The 21827-nt window shown below is 57.4% G+C and overlaps 1 protein-coding gene across 1 annotated transcript in view; it reads right to left on the minus strand.

Moving 5' to 3' along the window:
* SORCS2 (sortilin related VPS10 domain containing receptor 2) overlaps nt 1-21827 on the minus strand; it is a gene marked incomplete at its 5' end in the record, with an annotated part of 475854 nt that overhangs the window by 14300 nt on the left and 439727 nt on the right. The window contains 6 exons of the mRNA XM_079921045.1: nt 4429-4600; nt 6968-7096; nt 7855-7988; nt 8839-8959; nt 16485-16592; nt 17517-17608. Of these exons, the coding sequence (XP_079777171.1) occupies nt 4429-4600; nt 6968-7096; nt 7855-7988; nt 8839-8959; nt 16485-16592; nt 17517-17608 (756 nt within the window). The remainder of the gene's footprint in view (nt 1-4428; nt 4601-6967; nt 7097-7854; nt 7989-8838; nt 8960-16484; nt 16593-17516; nt 17609-21827) is intronic.

Raw genomic sequence — 21827 nt, forward strand, 5'->3', positions numbered from 1 at the left:
CCTTCCTGTCACCCCTCCCCCTGCTGCAGAAACACCCAGAAAACCATTTCCTAGTGATCAAGAACGAAGAAGATCATCACTGTTTAGCAATCCTCTTATCTTACACCTGCCAAACCTTAAAACTCGATAGAATACTTTTAAGTAAATTATGTTCATCTAACTTTCTTCAGAAATATAGTGTAATAAGTTGAATAGTGTCCACCCCTGCCCCCGCTCCAATTCAGTCCACTTGAAACCTCAGAATGTACCTTATTTGGAAATAGGGTGTTACAGGTGTAATTAGTTAAGATGAGGTCACACCGGATTACAACAGGACATAAATCCAATGACTGGGGTCTTTATAAGATAAAGGAAGGGGATTTGAGACACAGGGGAAGCTATGTGAAGACAGGAGGAAATGCGGCCACAGCCCAGGGATACCTGGAGCCCCCAGAAGCTGCAGAGACAAGGAAGGACCCTCCAGAGGGAGCGCAGCCCTGCTGACACTTCGATTTTGGGCTTCCAGCCCCCAGAACTGTGAGAGGAGAGATGTGTGCTGTTTCAAGCCACCCAGTTCGTGGCCACTGTTGTGATGGCCTCAGGGACCTTATACAAGTACGTTCTATTATCCCCACTTTATAGGTTGGAAGACTGAGGCTCTGTGAGCCCAGAACCTGCAGGCTGGCCCACGGGCCGGTGCTTTCTCCGTTTAAGGGCAGTCTCATGGGGGCTGGGTGTCTCAAGTCCGATTTGTTCCGAGAGGGAGGGGTTTCCTGTATTGCATCCTGGGAGAGGAGGGTGCTTCTGGCTGAGTCGGGACCTGCGGCTTTGATGGGCAGGTGCCACCCCCTCCTGGGGACCCTGAGTCCTGCCTGCAAGCAGCTAAGACAGGTGCAAGTTTAACTATTGACACATTTCCTTGTTTGAAACACCTCGTCATAATCAGGAAAGTAATACAGTATCAACGTAGGACAAGGAGAGAATACAAAAGGCAAAGCGAAGGAGCTAGAAAGGAAAAACGGTGACGTCACTGCAACACCCGCCCCCCACACCGTGGTGTTTCCAGGCAGATGTGTGTGTGTGTTAATTACTGAGTGCTTCAAAAACATTCAGATGCTTCACGCTGAGCCAACGCCAATTCACATGTAATTGTAGCGGATAACACAGAGAGCCCCAGGTCCCTGGTACCCAGCTCCCCCTGTGCTAACATCCCGCAAAACATCACTATCACAAATAGGGAATCCACTGGGGTCCCACCTGCCGCCCTGTCACAGTCGCACCCGCCCTTCCATCACATCCCTGACTCCGTGGGATTAGAACCTGTTCTCCATTTCTATAATTTTGTCATCTTGAGGATGTTCTATACATGAAACCAGAAAGCACGGAGTCATTGGATTAGCTTTCGCATTCAGTAGAGCTCTCCGGAGATTCCCCCAGCTTGTGGTGTGTAGCCTGTTCCTTTTTATTTCGGGGTCCCACCCACGGGATTGACGTGCCATCACGTGTTATCCGCTTGTCCATCCAGGACATCTGGTTGTCTGCGGATTCTGACTGTTAGGAATAAAGCTGCTATGAACCTTGATGCGTAGGTTTCCCGGTGAATGTTAAGCCTTTATTTCTCAGGAGCGTAATATGTTTAGCTTTTAAAGAAACGACCGACTCTTCCAGAATGGCTATAGATGTCACGTTCCCATCAGCCACGTAGGAGGGATCCAGTTTCTCCGCATCCTCGCCTGCACTTGGTGGTCCCACTAGCTTTTAGCTTGGCCGTTCCCGCAGGTGTGCAGTGACACCGCTCTGAGGGTTTGATTTGCATTTCCCTGATGGCTTATGACGCTGCACATGGTTCCATGTGCTCATTTGCCACCTGTACCTCCTCCTCAGGGAAACGTGTCTCCAGGCCTTTTGTCCAATTTCTGACTGCATTGTTTGTCTTCTTCCTGCTGAGCTCTGAGTGTCCTTCATGGGTTCCGGGTACTAGTCCTTGGTGGATGTGTTTGTAAATATCTCCTTCTGCGGCTGCCTTTTCATCTTCTTAGGGTCTGTCGCGGAGCGAGATGTCGCCTTTTGACGAAGTCCAGTTTATCAGATTTCCTTCGTGGATGGGGCTGGTGGTGTCAAATCTGAGAACTCTCTGCCTAGCCCTAGGTTCCGGCTGTTTTCCTCTCTTTTTTCTAAAAGGTTTATAGTTTTCCATCTTCCGTTTAAGTCTGTGATCCACTTTGAGGTGATTCTGCGTCGGTGTGAGGTTCATTTTTACCGGCTCTTCATGTGCTGAAGCCCATCCTCCCTCCACCGAGATGCTTCTGTTCTTGGGCCAAAATCAGCCGGGCCTGCTTGTGTGGGTCTGTTTCTGGGTTCTCCACCAGATTTATTTTCAGTGCTTAAATATTTACAGAACTTGGATTCCCCCTAAACCCAGCGCTGTTTCCACACCTGGGTTGGGTGTGTGCGTCTGTGGTTGTGTTACGAATGTGAGTGCGTGAGTGTGTGTGTGTGAGAGTGTCCGTGTGTGTGAGAACGAGTGTGCCACAGTGTGTGTACCCACCTCAGCCCTGCACCCACTCCTTCCCAAGGCTCTGACACGGGAGCCAGCGGCCTCTTCTGGACAGCAGCGTGCGCTGGACTCTCTCTCCCAAGAGCATCTTTCTGTTGCCCCCTCACTCCAGCCCCCTGCTGCAGCTGAGAGTGCCAGCCCGCCCGGTGCGCTGCCAGGCATATCCTGTCCTGGCTCTGGATGGAGCACCGCAGGTGTGACTTAGCAGCTGGGACTCCAGGCTCTAGGGGGCAGCAGGCAGCCGTTTTTCTTGCAAATCTGTCCTGGAGCTCCGGGAGGCAGCTGGGTCCCCTCTGAGGGTCTGGTGGTCCCAAGCTGGGCAGGGGGCTGCATCCTCCTCTGCTGTGAACGGAGCCCCCCACCACCCCAGGGCTGCCCGCGGCTGCAGCGTTACTCTCGGGACCAGGCTCAGTCATCACGGGGACGGGGACAGGCGGGAAGGGGAGGCCACCCCAGGATCAGCTCACTTCTGGGGGCCGTGGACCAGGCGCAGTGCACACGGAGCCCCAGGCCTGGACCCAACGGCACTGTTACTGTGTGGCCTCAGGTGAGTGGCTGCCCCTGTCTGAGGCTGGGTATCCCCAGCTACAAAGCCGGCTGATGGGAGCACAGCCCTTAGGCACGGGGAGGGATGACACACGGGTGCCCACGAGTACCGCTCTTTGCTCTGGACCAGAGCCCCCGCTTTCCAACATCAAAGACCTCTGTCAGCATCACCCTGCCCCACCTGGGCACATTTTGAAGGACATCTTCTAAACGAAGCACACACAGTTACAAAGCCGCACTCAGTTCACGCTACATATTAGTTAACCGAAGACCCAAATGCGCAAGAGAGCCGTGCGCCGGGAGAGGCTGGACGCTGGGGTGGGAACAGAGGGTTCTGACGTCCCCTTTGTGCTTTTCTGTCATTTTGAATTTCCTGCACGTTTTTCTACAATGAGCATTTGTTACTTCTATAATCAGAAAAATAAGCATGCTGCATATTAGTTTAGATAGACTAGAAGGAAATAAAAAAACCAACAGTGGCTACCTGAGGAGACCAGGATTTTTGGTGATATATTCTTATGTTTTTAATGTGGTTTTCCAACGTTCTACAGTGAGTATATACTGTTTTTAAAATCAGAAAAAAATGTAACACTTGTACTAAAGAAAAAAAAAGAAAGACTAGGAGGTGGGGAAATATAAATTTCCATTTATATATTTATATATAGGTATGTGTATATATATATTTGTGTGTGTGTATATATGTGTGTGTATATATATATATATAGACACAAAATATTTCTATATCCATCTGTATTTGTATCTCTGTCTATCCATTATCTATCAATCAATCTCTCCTCTATCTATATCTGTTTATCAACGATATCTGTCTCTCCGTTTACCTACCCATCCATCTATCATCTATTACGGAATTTGTCCTTGGCTCTGAGATTATAACTAACGGTGGGTTTTTTGTTTTTTTGTTTGCATCGTCGCATTTATTTATTTATTTTTACAGTATTTTTTGAAAAACTTCCTGCTTTTCTTATGATTCCAAAATTAACTAACTCAGTATAATGAGAGTTTCAAAAAGTTTTACGGCGCCCACAGGAAGGCAGAAATCTGACGTCACCGCGCGGTGAACACACAGACACAGAGATGTTTGAAGCCACGCCCCCCCGGGCCTGTGCTCGCTGCACGCTGCTCCGTTCCCTCCCTGCCTCTGCCCTCTCTTCCGACTTTTCTGTTTCATTGTTTCAGTGCTGGCCTGGACCTGGGAAGGGGCCCCCGGCCCACTCTCCCCTCCCGCAGTTCGGAAACCGCTGGTCCAAAGACGCTGCCCTAACCGACGTGGAGGCGGAGAGAGCGCCGCCCGGCGCCCCGTGTGCCCGGTTGAAGCGGCGCCTCACCTGTTCCTGCCGTACCACGAACAGCACGTCCTCCCCGGGCCGCACGGCCACCGCCTCCCCGAGGATGCTGACCTGCAGGCCCCGCGGCGGCAGGAGGGGGCACTGCAGCTGCGCCGGGCTCTGCTGCGGGTCCACGCCGCCCTCGCACACGTTGGACACCACCTTCCGGTACCTGCGGCCAGACAGCGAGTCAGACAGGCGGGGGTGCGGCGGGCCCTGCTGCCCCGCCGGACCTGCTTGCCGAGAGGTGGCTCTTGCCTTGGCGAACTCCATCCTTCAACTCCCTCCCTTTTCCCGACTCCACCTGTTTGCTATTTCTGCCCCATTTTGGAGATGGGAAAACTGAGGCTCAGGGGAGGGAATGACCAGTAATGGCAGGACCTGCTTCCGTCACTGGACCTTTCCTTGGTCCGCTCGTATTCTTACAATAATGGTAACAGCTGTTGTTGTTGCTGAGCGGAGGATTGAAGGAGTCAGTCGGAATTTTGTGGCTTTGCTGGGAAATACGGTCCTGGGAGGACAGAGTGCCCAGGAGGGGCCGGGCCTTACCGCTGATGTGCCGCATGGCTGTGAGCAAACTTGCTCCCAGGGGTCTCCTCTCCCTATTACGTCAAGAGAGTGGGACCAGATGAACCTGACTCACCAGCTCATTCACACAACACGAATTTACTGAGCATCTGCTACGTGCCAGGTGCTGGGGTACGAGGTCATCACTCACAGCCCTGCCGTTGCAGAGAGGACTGTCTAGTGAGGGAGGGAGCCCTCACCAAACCATCCCCCACATCAAGGCAACATCGCAACTGGGACGGGTGCTGGGGAGGGGCAGCACCTGGGAATCTGGTCCCTGAGAAAGGGGCTTTCAGCTAAGACCAGAAGGGTGAACAGGAGAGGGAAGAGCATCCTGGCCAGCGGGAACAGCATGTGCAAAGGCCCTGTGGTGGGGGGGTGGGGGAGCCAAAGCCCAGAGTGGGCAGCAGGTGTGGGATGAGAGTGGGGAGGGGCTGGTGGGCAGAGCCCGATGGGCTCTAGTGAACGTTGAGGAGGCGACGGGAAAACCACTGCTCGGGTGGCATCTTCAGACTTGCCACTTGTGATGCTCCCTCGGGCGACCCCGGGATTCTGGGTCTGCAAAACTCACATCACTGCCAAAGTGGCTGGATCTGCCCACCCCCTGTGCCTGGTGCCCCGCCTGCCCTCACGGCTCTGCCGCTGAAGTTTATCGTGCAAAGACGCATGTGATTAGTTTGGAAGAAAATACGCTCCCTACGAGCTACCCAGCCACGGCCCCTTGGCACCCGGAGTGTGCAGGTGGTATGAAATGAAACCCTGGGTCCTGGCTCTGCCGTTTCAGACGAGAGTTCCTGCTTGCCGAGCCCTGGTGGGTGCCCTGGAGCAGCTGCTGTGGCTCCCTGAGGGAGGGAGGGAGGGAGGGATGGGTGATAGACGGATGATGGATGAACGGCTGGAGGGATGGGAGGATGGACGGATGATGGGTGAGTGAGGGGAAGAATAAACAGAGGGACGATTGGATGGATAGATGGAGGATGGATGGGTGGGTGGACGGATGACTGGATGATGGATGGATGGAGGAATAAACGGATAGATGACAGGATGGATGGATGGGTGATGGGATTTAGCCACTGAGGTCCAAGCCTGCTTTTCTGCTCCAGCTGCTTTCTTCTCGGGCTTTGCCCTTCCCCGTCCCCAGGGGCAGTAATGAGGATTTTCTAATAAGTCCATAGGTGGTTTACTCCCTGTCAAAACTTCCCCAAAGGGAAGCAGAGACTTTCAGATAAAGCTCATTTAGGGCCTCTGGACCGGCAGGTTCACAGCCTTTACACACCTAACATTTTTATATGACGTTCATCCTTGGCACGCAACGTGGTCAGCCTCTGGTGGAGGAAGAGTGTCATAACGGCTCACACCTGTGGAGCACTTAACCTTCACGTACAGCGTGTGTCCACCACACCACACACTGAGGGACCCGCTATGTGTCGTGGAGCTTACCGTCCAGTCGGGGGGAACGACTGGGTGAGTGTGACAATAACTGGGATATGCGCCCTCACAGGGTAAGCTCAGGGCCCAGGGTGAGTCAGGGAGGCCTTCCTGGAGGAGGCATCATTCAAGCTGAGACCTAAAGGGAGTGTGAGCACCTCTGGCCCAGCCCAGGCCTGCCTCACTCAGCGTTGGTAAATGCAGAAGGGTCCCAGCACTGCAGGGGCTCAGAAGGACCAGGCCAGGAGTGTGACTTCTCTGGAAGGGCTCAGCCTCTGCAGCAGGTGTGAGCTACAAAGCCCTTGGACCTTCTCTGCCTGCTGTTCTCTGTTCGGAGCCAGCTCAAGGCACCTCCTCTCCCTGACGCTGACCCACATGGGCTCTGCTTGGAGGGCCCCGAGGGCTCAGTGCCTGGGGTGGCTCTCAGGAACCCCGGCACACAGGGCGTCCAGCCCGACTTCTCTTTCCCTGACTCCATGCGGGGAGCCACGGGCACCAGGCAGGAAAGCAAGGGGCCACCCTGGCTCTGCCCCACGCTACTCACCCGAGACTGCTGGTGTAGGTCTGGCCCAGGACACAGTCGTCAGGCGGGGACAGGGGGTTAAACCAGAAGTTAGCAAAGCACTTGTCGGCGTCGGACTCGGAGGAGGGGGTGCGCTCAAATCCGTAGTCACTGGGAGGAGGAGAGACGGGCGTCAGGAGACAGCGGGGGTCCGGGGCCTCATGCTGAGGACGCAGAGGCGGACCCACGGGGCCCCGTCCCAGAGGGAAGACAGGACCGAAGGCCGACAGTTACGTTCCAGGTGAGAAGGGATGCAAAGGGGGTTCCAGCGAATCACAGGAGAGCACTGAGCCCAGCCTGGTTGTCCTGGAGGGCTGCCTGGAGGAGGTGGGCTGAATCTCAGTGGAAGATCAAGAGGCAGTCGGGGGAAGAGGGGGCGAAGGGCACTGCAGGCAGGGACCAGCCCCTTCAACACTGGTGCAAGGAGACAGTGGTGAAGGTGGCTGACGGAGAGGGGTAAGGAGGGCTGGGGAGGGAGGCAGGTTCCAGAGCTCGGACATCCTCCTGTGGGCAGCAGGCGGCCACGGGAGTCCTTGAGCGGAGGCAGGGGAGTGGTCAGGGGGCTTTCGGCAGAGTCTCTGGACAGAGGGGAAGGGGCTGGGTGGTACAGCCGGCCCCCGGGGATGCCCTCCCTGTTCCTCAGTTTCCCCTCCCACCTGTGAGCAGCGCCACGTGCACAGGTTTTGAAACGAGGCCCACGAGTTCTTTGATGCGGGCTGGACCCAGTGGCTGGGTCCTAAGGCACAGCGTAGGGGGAAGTGATGGAGGGTGGCGAGCCCTCCCCCGGCATCACCTGCGGGGACAGCGGCTGCCGGGTCGCCAGGCTACTCAGGCAGCCCCAGGGGCCCGGGGCAGAGCAGGACCCTCACCAGAGGAAGTCCGAGTCCCGGCACTGGCACACGCGGGCCGTGAGCGCCGCCGTGAAGCTCCGGCCCTTGATGCACCAGGACGTAGGCTTCCTCCTCCGGAAACTCCTCTGCTGGCCCAGGACGCAGCGGTCGCCCTGTGCAGGAAGGCCAGGGTGAGGGGCCGCTCTGCACGGGCTCCCACCGCTACTGCTGCCGGTTCCTCACTCGCCGGCCAGCCGTAGGGGCCGGGAAACCGGGCCCTGGGGGAGGGGTGTCCATGCCTGAGGCCAACCTAGGGCAGCCTGGCTCCCATCCCACCCGCCCTGAGCTCCCACTGTGTACAGGCTCTGTGTACAGGGCCCTGAGGGGTGGCAGGGCTGCTGGAAGAGGCCCCTTGCATTCACTCCTCAGGCCTGAGGGTGCCAGGTGGGCCCTGTGCAGCTGGGGTGAGCCGCAGCCTCCAGGACACACAGTAGGTCCTCAGCCAATGCTCAGAAGAGGCCACACCTGTGTGAATGGGAGCCGTGATGCAGGGTCCCCCCAGCAATTCCAGAGCCCCCCTCGCTCTGAAATCCTGTCCTGTGGCCACACCACCTGCTCTGAACTGCACTGGGAGGCCATTTCGAGTCCTCATTTATTCCTCTCTGTGTGAATATGACACATTTTGCTGTAGAAACATGTATGTGTTTGAGATTATGGGGTGGGGCTGCCCCAGACCCACTGGGTTGTTACCTAATATATGATACACGTGCCCTGTTACCTTCCCTCGATCTGAAAACTCCTGGACCCCGAGCACGCCTGTCTCCAGGCTGGCTGGGGCCCTGTGCACCTGTTCCCCTGAGTATGACTGCAGACTCTGGCCCAGGCAGCCCCAGGCCCCAGAGGGGGCCGGAACACCGCAAAGAAGGACTGGGCATCTGAGGAAGGCCCTCAGTCCCGCAGGACGGGGAATTTGGCAGAGGGGGCCCTGCACGGTGCCCACCCCTGGCCTGCGGCCAGGCCCACCTGCGGGTTGGTGAGGTTCCAGGAGCTGTAGTCTTCCTCGCCGCACTGCCTGGAGAACCAGGGCCGGAAGTCCACCTTGACCAGCTCCCAGTCCGAGCGGAAGCTGATGTGGCCGAAGACGCTGGGGAGGGGGGAGGGGGAGGGGCGGGAAACCACCTTAGTCTGGCCCGTCCCCCAGGTGCCCACCGCTTCCCCTGCGGGCCTCTGTTCCCACCTGCACAGCGGGCCCCACGGTCCCTCCCCTGCCCCCACTGGGCTGCCCTGGGACCAGGCACCTGCCCGGGGCCCCGCTGGCCACGAGCATTTGGGCGTCGGCGTTAGTATTCCCACAGTCATCACGTGTAATCTATGGCTCGTTGATGGTGTTGGTGGGGGTCATCCCACCTGGCCCCCCGGTGGACGAGGAGGCCGGCCAGGAGCCTGGACCCTCCCACATCCCCCACGCTCGTCCTCGCAGAATTGTTCTGCCGAATGATTCATGGTCAGGTGTCTGCGTCCTGTGCTCTCTGGCTTCTCCTCGCCTTTCTTCCCACCTGACCACTCGAGGAGGCCTGCGCTGCAGACAGCCAGCTCCGCCTAGCTGGGCCACAGCCTTTTCACCCCGAGCAGAACCGACAATCCAAAGAGAAGTAACGAGTCATCACACCGGCTCAGAGCGACGGGGTGGAAAGGATCCCAGTGTGGTCCTTGCTGCGTGGCCCCGGCCTCGGTGGGTGGAAGAAGCAGTGGACAGAGCACCATGGGGGCTCTGCAAAAGCCAGTCCTCTACGGAGCACAGGCAGGGTGCTGGGAGCCCGTGTATGCTATCTGGTCTACCTCACCACAGCCCACTCTACAGAAAGGAAAACTGAGGCACAGAGAGGTTGAGTAACTTGCTCAAGGTCACACAGCTTGTTTGTGCCATTTCTTCTCCCTCAGCAGGCCTTGGTGGAGTGCCTACATGTACCCAGATCCCTCGCCCTCTGGGAAGGCTGCTGCTTAAGGGATTTCCACCTGATCCTCCCAACACCTCATACTTGGGCTCCAGATACCACCACAGAAGAGGAGACCAGCCTGTACTTCTCTGGTCCTTCTCCAGTCCACCCTATAGTACCCAGGCCATATTATCAGAGGTCAAGCATCTGGATGGTGGAGGTGAAGCACCCCTTCCACGCACACCGACAGGAGCCGGATACTTGGGGGGAGCCAGTGATGGTCTGAAAGGGTGCAAACCCCGTTCTAGGAGAGTAGTTGAGAAGGCCCTCGGAGTGTGTTCTGGGGGATATGATGGCTCTGAATGTCCGAGGCTGATATTTGAAGAGGAGTTTTGGAGTTTTGGCTCCATAGGACACCTCTGAGCCAGGTAGGCCTGGGCTGATACCCACTTACTATGTCTGTGACCTTGGGCAGGTCCATTCCTCTCTGTACCTCAGTTTCCTTGGCTCTAAAACGGGGACAATAACACTGGCCTTTCAGGATGGGTGGTGGATTAGCAATGGTTTGTGCAGGATGCCTGGCACTTAGTAGGAGATTTATACACACATATGCACAACACACGCTCACCTGTGCACACACACCCGTGCGCACGCACGTGCTCACATGTTCTCACGTGCACACACATTACCTCTACTGCCCAGAACAGCCCCCCGAAGCAGACACCGTGACCTTTATTTTACAGACAAGACCCCGAGCCTCTGCAGGGGCCTCCTCTGATCCGAGCGGCCCCGGAGCCTCCCTCCGTCTCGGCCTTCACCTGACCCTGTGGTCCGCCTCTCCGTCCTCCCGTCCTGGGCTCCCCGACCGCCGGCAGCCCTGGCCTCTCGCCTGCTCGTGTTTGGTTGTGAATAACCCATCCTGCCCGAGGTGCAAGTCGGAGCCCCCGCCGCTGTTTCTCAGCCCGGGGCCTCTCCTGATGCTGGCGGATGCGGCCCAGCGAGGACCAGACGGCCCGCTTCTCCTCCGCCGGGCCCAGTGGCTCCCGCAGGTTCTGTTTCCGATGGCGAGGTCGTAGGAGGCCCGGATGGTGGCGACCGACCGTGGCCGTGAAGGTGTGAAGGTGTCGTGCCGGTCCTCTGTCCCGACTCCCATCCTGACGCGGACAGCCCTCTCCCTGGGAGCGTCACCACGTGGGGGTCTTTGTCACAGTGTCCCCTTCTCCCAAGCAAAGGCTGCTGGGTTGGTTACTGAGAACGAGAGGGTCTTCGGTCCCTGAAGGGACGTCTCTAAGGGACAGTTTCCGGGTCCTCACACAGCCTGAGCTGCGTCTCTTGCTCTTTTGGAAGCCACGTTATAACGGAGGTGACGGCAGCAGTAACTGCTGGCCTGTACTCTGTACCTGCTACGCGCGCGACCTCCCATCCTCTCCTCACCAACCCCGTGCGGAACGTACTGTTTACATTCCCACCTTACGGACAAGGAGACTGAGGCAAGGGACCCCCTCGGGATGGCACGGCAGCCGCCCACCTCCCGGGGCAGCCAGGGTCGGTCCCGGGTTGGCGACCACAGGGCTGGGGCGCTTTGCCCGGGAAACACGCACTGGCCCGAGCGTGACCACCGCGCAGCCTCCCAGGCTGGCGGCACAGGCCCCGCCGGGGAAGTCCCTGGAAGGAGGCTGGCTTGCTTGATCTAACTGATCCCCTCCGTGTCTTTGAAGTCCTGCCTTCTATGAAACCCAAAAGCTCAGCTGATACTTCGAGAAGTATCTGTCATCCGGCTGACTCTGAGTTTTAGGAAGGAGACGCCAGAGGGAGGCTAGTTATTGCTTCACGATTAATAAGGAAAATGTGGGCCGGCCTCTGCAGGTTAAGGAGGAGCCCCACGCCCTTCAAAGAGCTCACTCCCCTCCCCTAGTGCAGCCCGGGGAGGATCTGGGAGCCCACTATCCCCCCCCAGGGCCTGGGGGGCCCTCACCCCTCTGAGGCTGCACTGGTGGGGGTGGGAGGCTGAGCAGGGGTGATCCAAGCTGAGGGAAACATCCCCAAAGGTGACTACGGTCAGCTTGGACGTGACCTTTGGGCAGATTTGGATAAAGAACCATCTGGGGAAATGCTCTCAACTGTGCAGGAAATAGGACAGCGGGGGATAGAGAGAGAGAGGCAGAGAGACAGAGGATGGGGAAGGGAGGGAGACACAGAGAGACACAGAGAGAGGGAGAGAAGGAGAGAGACAGGAAGGGAAGGAGTGGGAGTAGACAGGATGCTAGGTCTGAGCGCTTCCAGCAGTCTGGAGAGATGAACCTTTATTCTAACACGCCAGCATGTTCCCTCTTTCAGAGTTTGAATCATTTCTGTGTCAACCGGAATTTGGAAGTGGTCTGATGATGTGGCACAGTGAAGTAGGAGGCCTGTAGGAACAGTTCCGATGCTTTTTCAAAAAAAACTTGAGGTTATAGCATCTGGCTCTGAATTCTGCCAAGAGTGTTCCAGGAATAAAACGCCCCATCTGTTGATGAGTGCTGAAAACCGGGCTGTTTCTGGGGCCAAACCCAGCACTGATGCGGTGACAAAGGGCTTGACGTCCTGGAGCTCCTAGGTCAATGCCCTGGGGTAGAAAGTGCGCCCATTTCTCAGCTGGGGAAGCTGAGGCCTCAGACCCAGCTGACTTGTTCAACCTCTGCAAAACCAGCACGGGCCAGCCATCTCCCCTGGTGTTTCTGACGCTTCCCTTCTGCTCCGTGGCCTCCGGTCCTGGAAAACTGGTCAACCAGCAAAGGGTCCAGGCTGAGCCCGGCCGCCACACCACAGAGAGCCCTGCATCGGCCCAGGCTGGAGTCTTCCTCCCTCCCCGGCCCACCCCAGAACGAAGCCTCCAAGGGCACGAGGGGAGCATAAGTATGTGACGTCCTGAAGGATTTAACTCATTCCAGGGCCAGGGAGGAGAGGAACTAGGTGTGCAGGGAGAAGCACAAGTGAGGCGTTTAGGGAATTAGAAAGGTGATGATTCCTGACACAGTTTTTATAGGACAGCCTCTGGGGTCCCCCTTCCAGCTCTGGCTCTCCAGGACCCATGCAGAGCTGATGTGACGGGTCCCCCTTTGCCACCACTCCCCCGGTGCAGAATTATTGAGATTTTTAGCACTTCTAGAAGAAGGGGGAATAAATCCTCCCTGGAGATTTCCTATGAGAATAAAATGAGATAACGTAAAAAAAAATGGACCCATAACATATAGTATGTGCTCAATAAAGCTTCGTTACAGAACTTGTTGCAAGAGGCCATACTGGGAAAGATGTAGGGAGGATGCCAGGCTTCCTCAGTCCTGGTGGCAGGGGAGGCCCCCTGGAGGGGGTCACTGAAGCCGGATTTGGGTCTGGCAGGAACTTCGATGGCTCTCTTGTCTCAAACGTCCTGAGAAAGGAGTCCGCACTACCGTTTCCACGTCCCTTTGCTCCATCTTCCATTCCCAGAAGCCTGGGCGGTGGGCACACAGGCGGCCGTGGTCCCTGGTGGCCCGCGGTGGGGGCTTACGAGAGCTGTACTCCCAGCCTCCATCCCAGGCAGCCAGAGGAGCCTGGCGAGGGGGCGTTCACATGAGCACCCACAGGAGCCCCAGGGCAGAGGCGGGCCTGGAGGGGTAATGTCCACTCTGGGCGGTTTCCTTCCAGTTCAGGCCTCGGGCTGGGGGCCAGGCACCCCTGGGGGCTTATCCGAGTGGCCCCTCTGGGGCATTCAGAAGGGTGAAGACCTGGCTCCTCACAGGCGATGGGGAGCCGGCCGGGGCAGGGGTGTGAAAGCCATCGTGAGCTGGAAGGGCAGACAGGAGGGCATGAGTTGTTCTCTCACCAGGGACTCACTCCCAGGAAATGACTCCAGCTGGGCACACGTACCTGGACATGCTCTCCAGGCCAAGCGGGCAGGGTGAGGGGTCCTAGCACCCAGCCACTCTGCTGGGAATGGACGGAACCGGCCAGTCTGCTCCAGAAGGGCTGAGCCAGAGCTGGGGCACCGTTCAAATCCTCACGTGGGAAAGCATCAGTCCTTCTGTACCCACAGCTCGTCCTTGGGTCTCACTGGCCCAGTCCTGGTTCAAAGGTCAGCTGCTCCGAGACTCCGTGATCACCACCCACCCCAAAAGCGACCTTTCAGCCCCCAGCCCCTCGGCTGGCTGGCCCTGTTGTATCAGCATCTTTCACGATAGCGAGGAACCGTGTCACTCTTGGTTATATTTGATCTGTCTGCCTGGGCCACCAGCTCTGTGGGTCCTCGGGGTCCCTGGTGCCCAGACAGAGGGTGGCACATGGCAGGCCAGGCTGGAATGACCGGAGAAGGGCTGGCCTTGAGATAGGCCGGGACCTGGGACCCTTTGCTGCAGTGCTGGCACCTGGACAAACGTCTCCTTGAGCCACAAAATACCAAGAAACTATAAGGGACTAAAAATAACTGTGTGTTTGCCCAGCTGGGGCAAACTATGGACAACAAGATACAAAAAGCCCGAAAACCCAACTGCCACTTCTGAAGAGCCGGGAGCAAAAGCAGGGCACCGAGCATGCCCCCTGCACTCAACCCCACCTAAGGGGTGGGCACACCTCCTAAGCCACGCCTCCAGCTGACCCCAGGACACACCTCTACCCTCACCCCATATAAGGAAGCAGCTCGCTACTCGTTTTCACTCCCTACTGCTACGGCAGGAGCCTTCCTGCGCTGGGGACTCAGACCCAGCCCTGCCCCCTGGAAGCTTCCTCAAAGTCTGCTGAGGGGAGAGAGGAAGTAACTTGGGAGGCCAACCAGAGACCGAGGTGTCCAAAGTGCCGGGTCCCCTCCCAGCGTCAGTGGCCCTGGCCCACATTGGGCTGTCATGAGGGGAAGAGTCATGGGGCCTTGGGTGGCTTCCTGGGGCCATCTTAACTCATGTCCACAAACTCGTGCTTCAAACAATGGAAACGTATCTCCTCACCGTTCTGGGGGCCAGAAACCTGCGATGTGGGTGTTCACAGAGCGGGCTTCCTCTGCAGGCCCCAGTGGAGGGTCCTTCCTGCCTCTTCCAGCTCCTGGGGCTCCAGGCGTGCCTGGGCTGTGGTCGCATCACGCTGGCCTCTGCCACGTCTTCACACGACGGTGTGGCTGTGTATCTAACCCTAACCCTCTTCGTATAAGACACGAATCATTGGATTAGGGCCCACCTGCCACCTGTGCGACCTCATCTCGACTAAGCACGTCGGCAAAGGCACTGTTCCCAAGTAAGGTCACATCCACGGGTTCTGGGTGGACGTGGATTTGGGGGGACACTGCTCTCCCCAGTACAGGCATCATCAATAAAAGCCAAGCAGAGTGCACAGGGCCCGATCTCCTGCACCCAGTGCAGCCAGGCATGCACAGCATTGGCGGGGCTGTTAGAAATGCAGAGTCTCGGGCCCCACTCTGGCCTGTGAGTCAGCTCTGCCTGAACAAGTGCCTAGACGGGCGAATAGCCCAGGAAGGAGGCTTCCAAAGGCAGACCCTCATTTCGTGGTTTCTGGGTGAGTGCCTTGTCTCCCCAGCGGGGCCACAGGGCACAGTCAAGCCCTGGGTGCCTTTTTCAATCCCCGCCTGCTCAGGCTCTGCTCCTGGGCTGTGAGCCACTCTGAACAGGGATGTGCTTGACCTAGGCCAGGGTCAAGGGGCTGGGGTCACAGCCTGGATCTGCCCTTCACTGGCCCATTTGGGTCTTAGGTCCTCTCTGTGCCATGTGCCTACAAGTTCTTCACAGGTGCCAATAGCCAATAATCATCACTACCATTATCACCCTCACCATAGCGTCAGCTTCATGATCACCATCATCACCACCATCAGCACCATCAATATCACCATCATCATCATCACCACAATTATCATCATTATCACCATCATCATCAACATCACAATTATCATCATCATTATCACCATCATCACCATCATCAACACCATCATCCCATCATCAATACCATCATCACCATCATCACCATCATCATCATAATTATCATAATCATTATCACCATCATCACCATCATCACCATCATCATCACCATCATCATCATCATCACAACTATCATCATTATCACCATCATCAACACCATCATCATCACTGTCACCACCACCACCATCATCATCCTCACCATCAGCATCACCTTCACTATCACCATCATCACCACCATCATCATAATCACCATCACCATCATCACCATCATCACATTATCATCATCACCATCACCATTGTCATCACCATCATCACCATCACCATCATCACCATCATCATCACCATCACCATCATCATCATCACCATCATCACCATCATCATCACCATCATCACCATCATCATCACCATCACCATCATCATCACCATCATCACCATCATCATCACCATCATCACCATCATCATCATCATCACCATCATCATCACCATCTGAAAGGTTAAGTGGACAGTGACCCAGAGCTGACCCTTGACTCTTGGTTCCACCCCTCACCAGCAGGTGATCATGGGCAGGTGACAAATGTCCCTGACTAAGGACAGAGTGGCCCCTTCCCAGTGGCTGAGGATGAGAGGAAACAGTAGATGGTAATAGATAAGGAAGCAGGTGTGAAAATGGAGGTCAAAGCGAGGAGGCTGGGGGTCAGTGTTGAACCTGCCTAGAGCAGCAAGGCCCACAGTGGCCCTCCGCCACGGCCCGCCTGGGGTTCGGCTCTGACCTTCCTGCCCACCTCCCGTGGGCACTCACGTCATGACCAGCGTCTCGTCCCCCGGCTCACTCAGCAGCCCGTCCACAAACACGGAGGTGCTGGTGAAATTGTGCGTGCTCCAGGTGAGGCCCTCATCCACACTGAACCTGCCGAGAGAAGGGGAGTCACCACCTTGGGGCAGGTGGGAACACATCCTGTGTCCAGGACGAGCTGCCTCGCTGGACCCAGCCCTGCCCATGCCCAGGGACCAGAGCTGTCCAGCTGAGGCGGCTGGGAAAACAGGCAAGAGCAGTGGCCAACCCCAGGGCCAGTCCAGTGTCTCGGCCACAAGAGGATCCCTGACCTCACACTCTCCTGGGAGGTCACAGCAGCCACCCACCACCAGCAGATGGCATCCACATCTGCTTGGTGACACCACAGTCAAGGAGTCCTGAGTGTGTGGTCTGGGTCCCAAGCTGCTTTGTACCCCTTGAATTGCAGTTATCCAGGCCTTGGAAACATCCAGGTCAGCCCCACCCAATGCCCAAGGCCAGCCCACGGTTTGCCAGGTCATTGATGGGAGCTTACTGTCTCTCAGTGAGGCATATCAGTACAGCCAGCTGCAGTGCACAAAGATCTTTTTCAGACTAAAGTGATTTGGCTTCCTGGCAGCTCCCCCAGCTCTGCCTTCCAAGTCCAGAGTTCATATCGCCCTCACTTCCCCACAATAAACCTTCACCTGTCTGAAGCTGATGCCAACCCCACTCTCACCTGGGCACACGCTGCTGGCTTCCTTCTCTGACCCCACCTCCTCCACTGAGCTAATTCCTGTCCATGCATAAAAGTCACCTCCTCTGAGAAGCCCTCCCTGCTTCCCGAGGATGAGGTGGGTGGGTGCCTCCTCACAGCCCCAGGCTTCCCTCTGGCCCACCCGACCATGCTGGGTCATCATTCCCCATTTCCTCACCTCTCCAGGCCTGGCCAGAAGCAGCTGTTGGGTTGGGGGACTGGGGACTATTCTGAGGGGTTCCCAGGTGGGGAGAAAGAGCCCCTACCACCCTGCACCCAGTGCTGGCTCCTGATGGCCTTACTTGAGGATTTTCAAGGGGATGGAGGTGTCCTTGATGGCCACGATCACGCCGCCGTGGTCCAGGTAGAGGATGTGATGCTCCTCCTGAAATACCTGCGGGAGACAGCAGGCGGGGGTCTGAGGGCGGGACCCTGAGGAGGGTCGGAGGTTGTTCAGGGTCTGGGGTCGCTCTCCAGTGGGGCAGAACTGCCGACACACTGCCTGGGGGGCAGCAGCAGAGTCCAGTTCCCTGAGGCGGGGCTGGCCTGAGGGCTCCCGGTGTCCCCAGGCCATCCCCGTGCTCCCCCAACCACCCAGACTCAGTACGTGTGGGATGAATGGATGCAGATGGCGATTTCTAGACCATTGACAAGAGAGAAAAATAAACACTGCAGGGGGTCCTGCCTAAAGGAAAAACGCATGCACCAAAAAGGCCGACACGTGAGGATGAGAAATAGTGGAATTTAGAAAAGCATTTAGGATAATCATCACCAGTAAAAGCAAACCTCTATTTGACCTTAAGATAGTCCATGTGCCACCTCCTTCAGGAAGCCCTCCCAGATGCCAGGTTGGGTGGGGAGCATCTCTGGGCCCCCTGCCCCAGCACTTACTGCACTAATTTGTCATTGTTTCCTCCAGCCAGGGAGCTCCTCAAAGGCCGGTCCTGCCTCTGAATCCTTTCTGTGGCCCGGCACATGCCTCAGCTCACAGCTGGGGGTGCCTGTGCTCAGGGAGTGTGTGGGGGATGAATGAATGAATGAGTGAATGAGTGAACCTCCACCAAGTCCTCAGGGGACACAAGGTCGAGTGGCCTGGACAGGGCTCTTGCGGGAGGAAATACCTCTGGTGGCCTCGCTTGTCTGCAAACAGCCCTGGGATGGGGTCCCATTTTACAGATGAGCAAGCTGACGCTTGGAGCTGTGGGGGCCGAGCCAAGGCCTCAGAGCCGGTGGGTGGCAGAGCCGGGTATGTCTCTTTAGTCCTGCCAGGACACCGGGCGTCCCCCTCTAGATCTTCCATGAACACAGACACCTTGACGGCCAGCCTGGGTCTTGACTCCACACAGAGAAGGGCACCAGTGTCCTCTGCCATGTTCCCTGCCACCCTGAACCTCATCTACAGGACGTGGCCCCATCACGACCACCTGCAGCGGGCCAGGGCCCCATTCACCTCCCACCCTGTCTGACCGTCTCAGGGCCTGTGGGTTCTGTAGCAGGGGTGCAGGGAAACTCAGGGGGAGACGGGATGGAGCCAGGACCCCACACCCACAGCCCCTTGCCGGGGCCTGCGCGCTCACGGCTGTCAGCCGCTCCGCACAGGGGCCTGGCTAGGCCTTCGTGTCTGTGGCTCTGGGGCCCCTCCTGGGCCAGGGAGGCAGCTGCTGCAGGGCTTGGTGCCGAGCGAGGCCGGAATAAGTGCATCTCCAAGCAGATGTAGACCCAGGGCTGCATCTGCATTCGCCCCGGCAGAAAGAGCCCCGAAAGCTCCCACACCCCGGGGACCCTGCTCTAGAGCAATGAGCGACCAGGAGCGGGGAAATCATTAAAAAAAACCCACACACACCCACACAACTATTAACTAGCATCTTCCCCCTGATCTTCTATCTCGAGTCTTCCTTTGTTTGAATGTCTGTTTTTCCAGAGCCAGCGGGAGGCACTCGGGGAGGACCCCAAGCAGAGGCCTCACCTCTTAGGAATGGGAACTTCAGCAGAGCTGATGGTGCCTCCAGGCCAAGCCCTCAGCCCTGACATCCCATTACCCCCACACCCCCTAACCCCACCAGAACCTTCCAATGGCCCCCATGGCCCTTAGAATCACATCCACACCCTCTCCTGGTCATTGGGGCTCTGTATGAGAGGCCCCTGCCCACGCTCTCCCACCTCCCGTATACCAGTCACCCTGGCCTCCTTTCCCTGAACACGTCTCAGGCCCTTTGCACATGCTGTGCCCTGCCTGCAAAGCTCTTCCCCAGATATTTCCACCTTCTCATCATCTTGCTGGCTTTCCCGCTGGTCACAGGAATTCTCTAGGAAACCCTTCTGGCTTGACTAAAGAGGAGAGGTCCCTTACGAAGAATGGTGGAAGAGACCTGGATACCTGCGAACTGTGCCCTTAACATGTCTGATGCGGGGGAGGGGAGAACTGGGTGACTGGCACGGGGGCCTCTGCTGTGCATACAGAGCCTTGTTTAACAGCAACCACGCTCAGAGGTCACCTCCCCATTTTCCAAAGAGAGACCAGAGGCTCAGAGACACACAGCGACTTGCCTGCGGCCACATAGCTAGCAACCGGCAGCGCTAGGGTAGAGACCCCAGGTCTCTGATGGACCGCGGGCCGCATCCACCAGGAGCTGCTGTCGCCACGAGCAGGACATTTTCAGCTGGAGGAGGATCTGTGACCTGCGAGTGACGAGGTCTCAGGGTGGGGTGAGGGCCCAGAGCACTAGCTTGGGGCCTCCCGGATCCACCCCTGCATCTCCCTCCCCGCAGATTCCATGGCCGCGCCTGCCGGGGTCAGAGGAGTCCCCGGGCCTGGGTGTCCTAAGCTCTGGCAGGTGCTCTGGGTGGCACTCTGGATAAGGGTGCTGCCTGCGGCGACGTTAACTCAGACAGCACCTCCTGGATGAGGGAGGTGACGTCGTGTGGATTTAGGTACCGTGGGGAAGAACTTTGCACAATTCCCCTCCCCGTCTCTCCACCCGTCAGACACACCCAGTGTTTCATGTCCTCTGTCTGGGTCCTGGGATCCAGAGGTAGAAATGAAAGCTTAACGCCCCAGAAATTCATAGCCCAGGGAAACACCCGCCCCCCGCCCGCCCCCCGCAAGGAGACAGACCACCTCCACCCAGTGACTCGCCCACTCGGATACCAACAAGCAGCCCATCGAACCCACCCTCTCTGCCCAGCCCAGGTTCTGCCACAGTACAGGGCTCCCAGCCCGTGTTCTGGGGGTGAATGATGTGCTCCAGTTCAACTCGAGACCTGAGCCGGTGGGCACCCCGGGGGTGGGGGCGGGGGTGTCACAGCGCATTGGGCGGGGCAAGGGCATTACGGGCGGGGAAACAGTGTGTGCAGAGGAGGTTACAGACAGCAGTGTGGCCAAGTGGAGGGGGGGGCCACGAGCTGTTTGCTGGGGCTGGAACTGCGGGCAGATGGAGAGGCCCGTGGGTGGGTTGGCGTGGGTCAGCCGATGGTCTTCCCTCCCGTAGATGGTGGGGGACACCGAGGTTTACTTGGGGAGTGAGGGGAACAGATTCCCCTTTTAGAAGCTTCCTGGGGGAGGGACGCTGAGGGGGGCGGGGGAGGTGAAGCAAGGAGACAGTCTTCTCCTCCAGGAAACAGTGAGCTCTCTGTCCCAGGGATTATTCAAGGAGAAGCTAGAATCCCTCCTGGGACCTCCGGGCTGCCGGGCAGGGTGGTGGAAACCACGCTGGGTCCCGCGACATGGTCCTAGAGGCCCATGGCATGCCGCAAGCACATCCGTCTCTGCCTTTGAACTTGCAGAGGCCTCTGCCCACCCGCCCGGTGGGAGCCCTCCTCCCCACTCCACCGGGGGCCTAACCCGCTTCCCTTCCTGGGGAGATCTGCAGGGGTGGTACGAATGAACGGTAAGCCGGAAGTGGGTCCTGGGATTGCTCCCAAGCAGGATTTAGCTCCGGGGCGCGGCCCCGAACGTGGGCACAACCCTCACTTGTGCTCAGACCCCACATGCTTTGCACCCTCCTCCCGCAAGGACAGGCAGGGGGGCGTTTGTCCTGTCCATCCACTGAGGAGATGGGGTGCCTCCCAGCCATCCCAGGGGACCCCCATGGGCAACTCCACTCTCGTTAGCTTGGGACTCAGGAACAAGGGGGCTCCAACACCCACCACTGGACCACAGGGTCTTTGCACATCCTTTGCTATGGTTTTCTGTGCCTTGACCATCGCCTAGGCAGGGGTCCCCCAATCCTTTCTCTCCCACACCCTGAGTTCTGAGGGGGCTCCTTAAATGTGTTCTATGTTTTGATCATTCCAGGGAAGTCATGTTTTTAAAATGATACATCCTCCCCCCAAAAAATAAATAAAATAAAATAAAATGATACGTCCCTTAGGCATCACGCACAGTGTTATTTGTAATTCACATTCTAAGAGTTTTCCTGTAGAGACAGCTCATCGCATCCTTGACAAACCGGCCTGAGCTCACCTGGTCGTCTGGCCTTCGTGCCTTTGTCCCACCCTGGCCTCTGCCTACTGCCCCCCACCAGTAATCGCCCTCCCCCTGACACGCACGTGCACACACGGGCACCCCCCTCTCCCCTGCCAAGCACCCGAGCCCCCCCATTCCCCCACCCCTC

The sequence above is a fragment of the Stenella coeruleoalba genome, assembly GCF_951394435.1.
Source record: "Stenella coeruleoalba genome assembly, chromosome: 4".
Taxonomy (NCBI): Eukaryota; Metazoa; Chordata; class Mammalia; order Artiodactyla; family Delphinidae; genus Stenella; species Stenella coeruleoalba.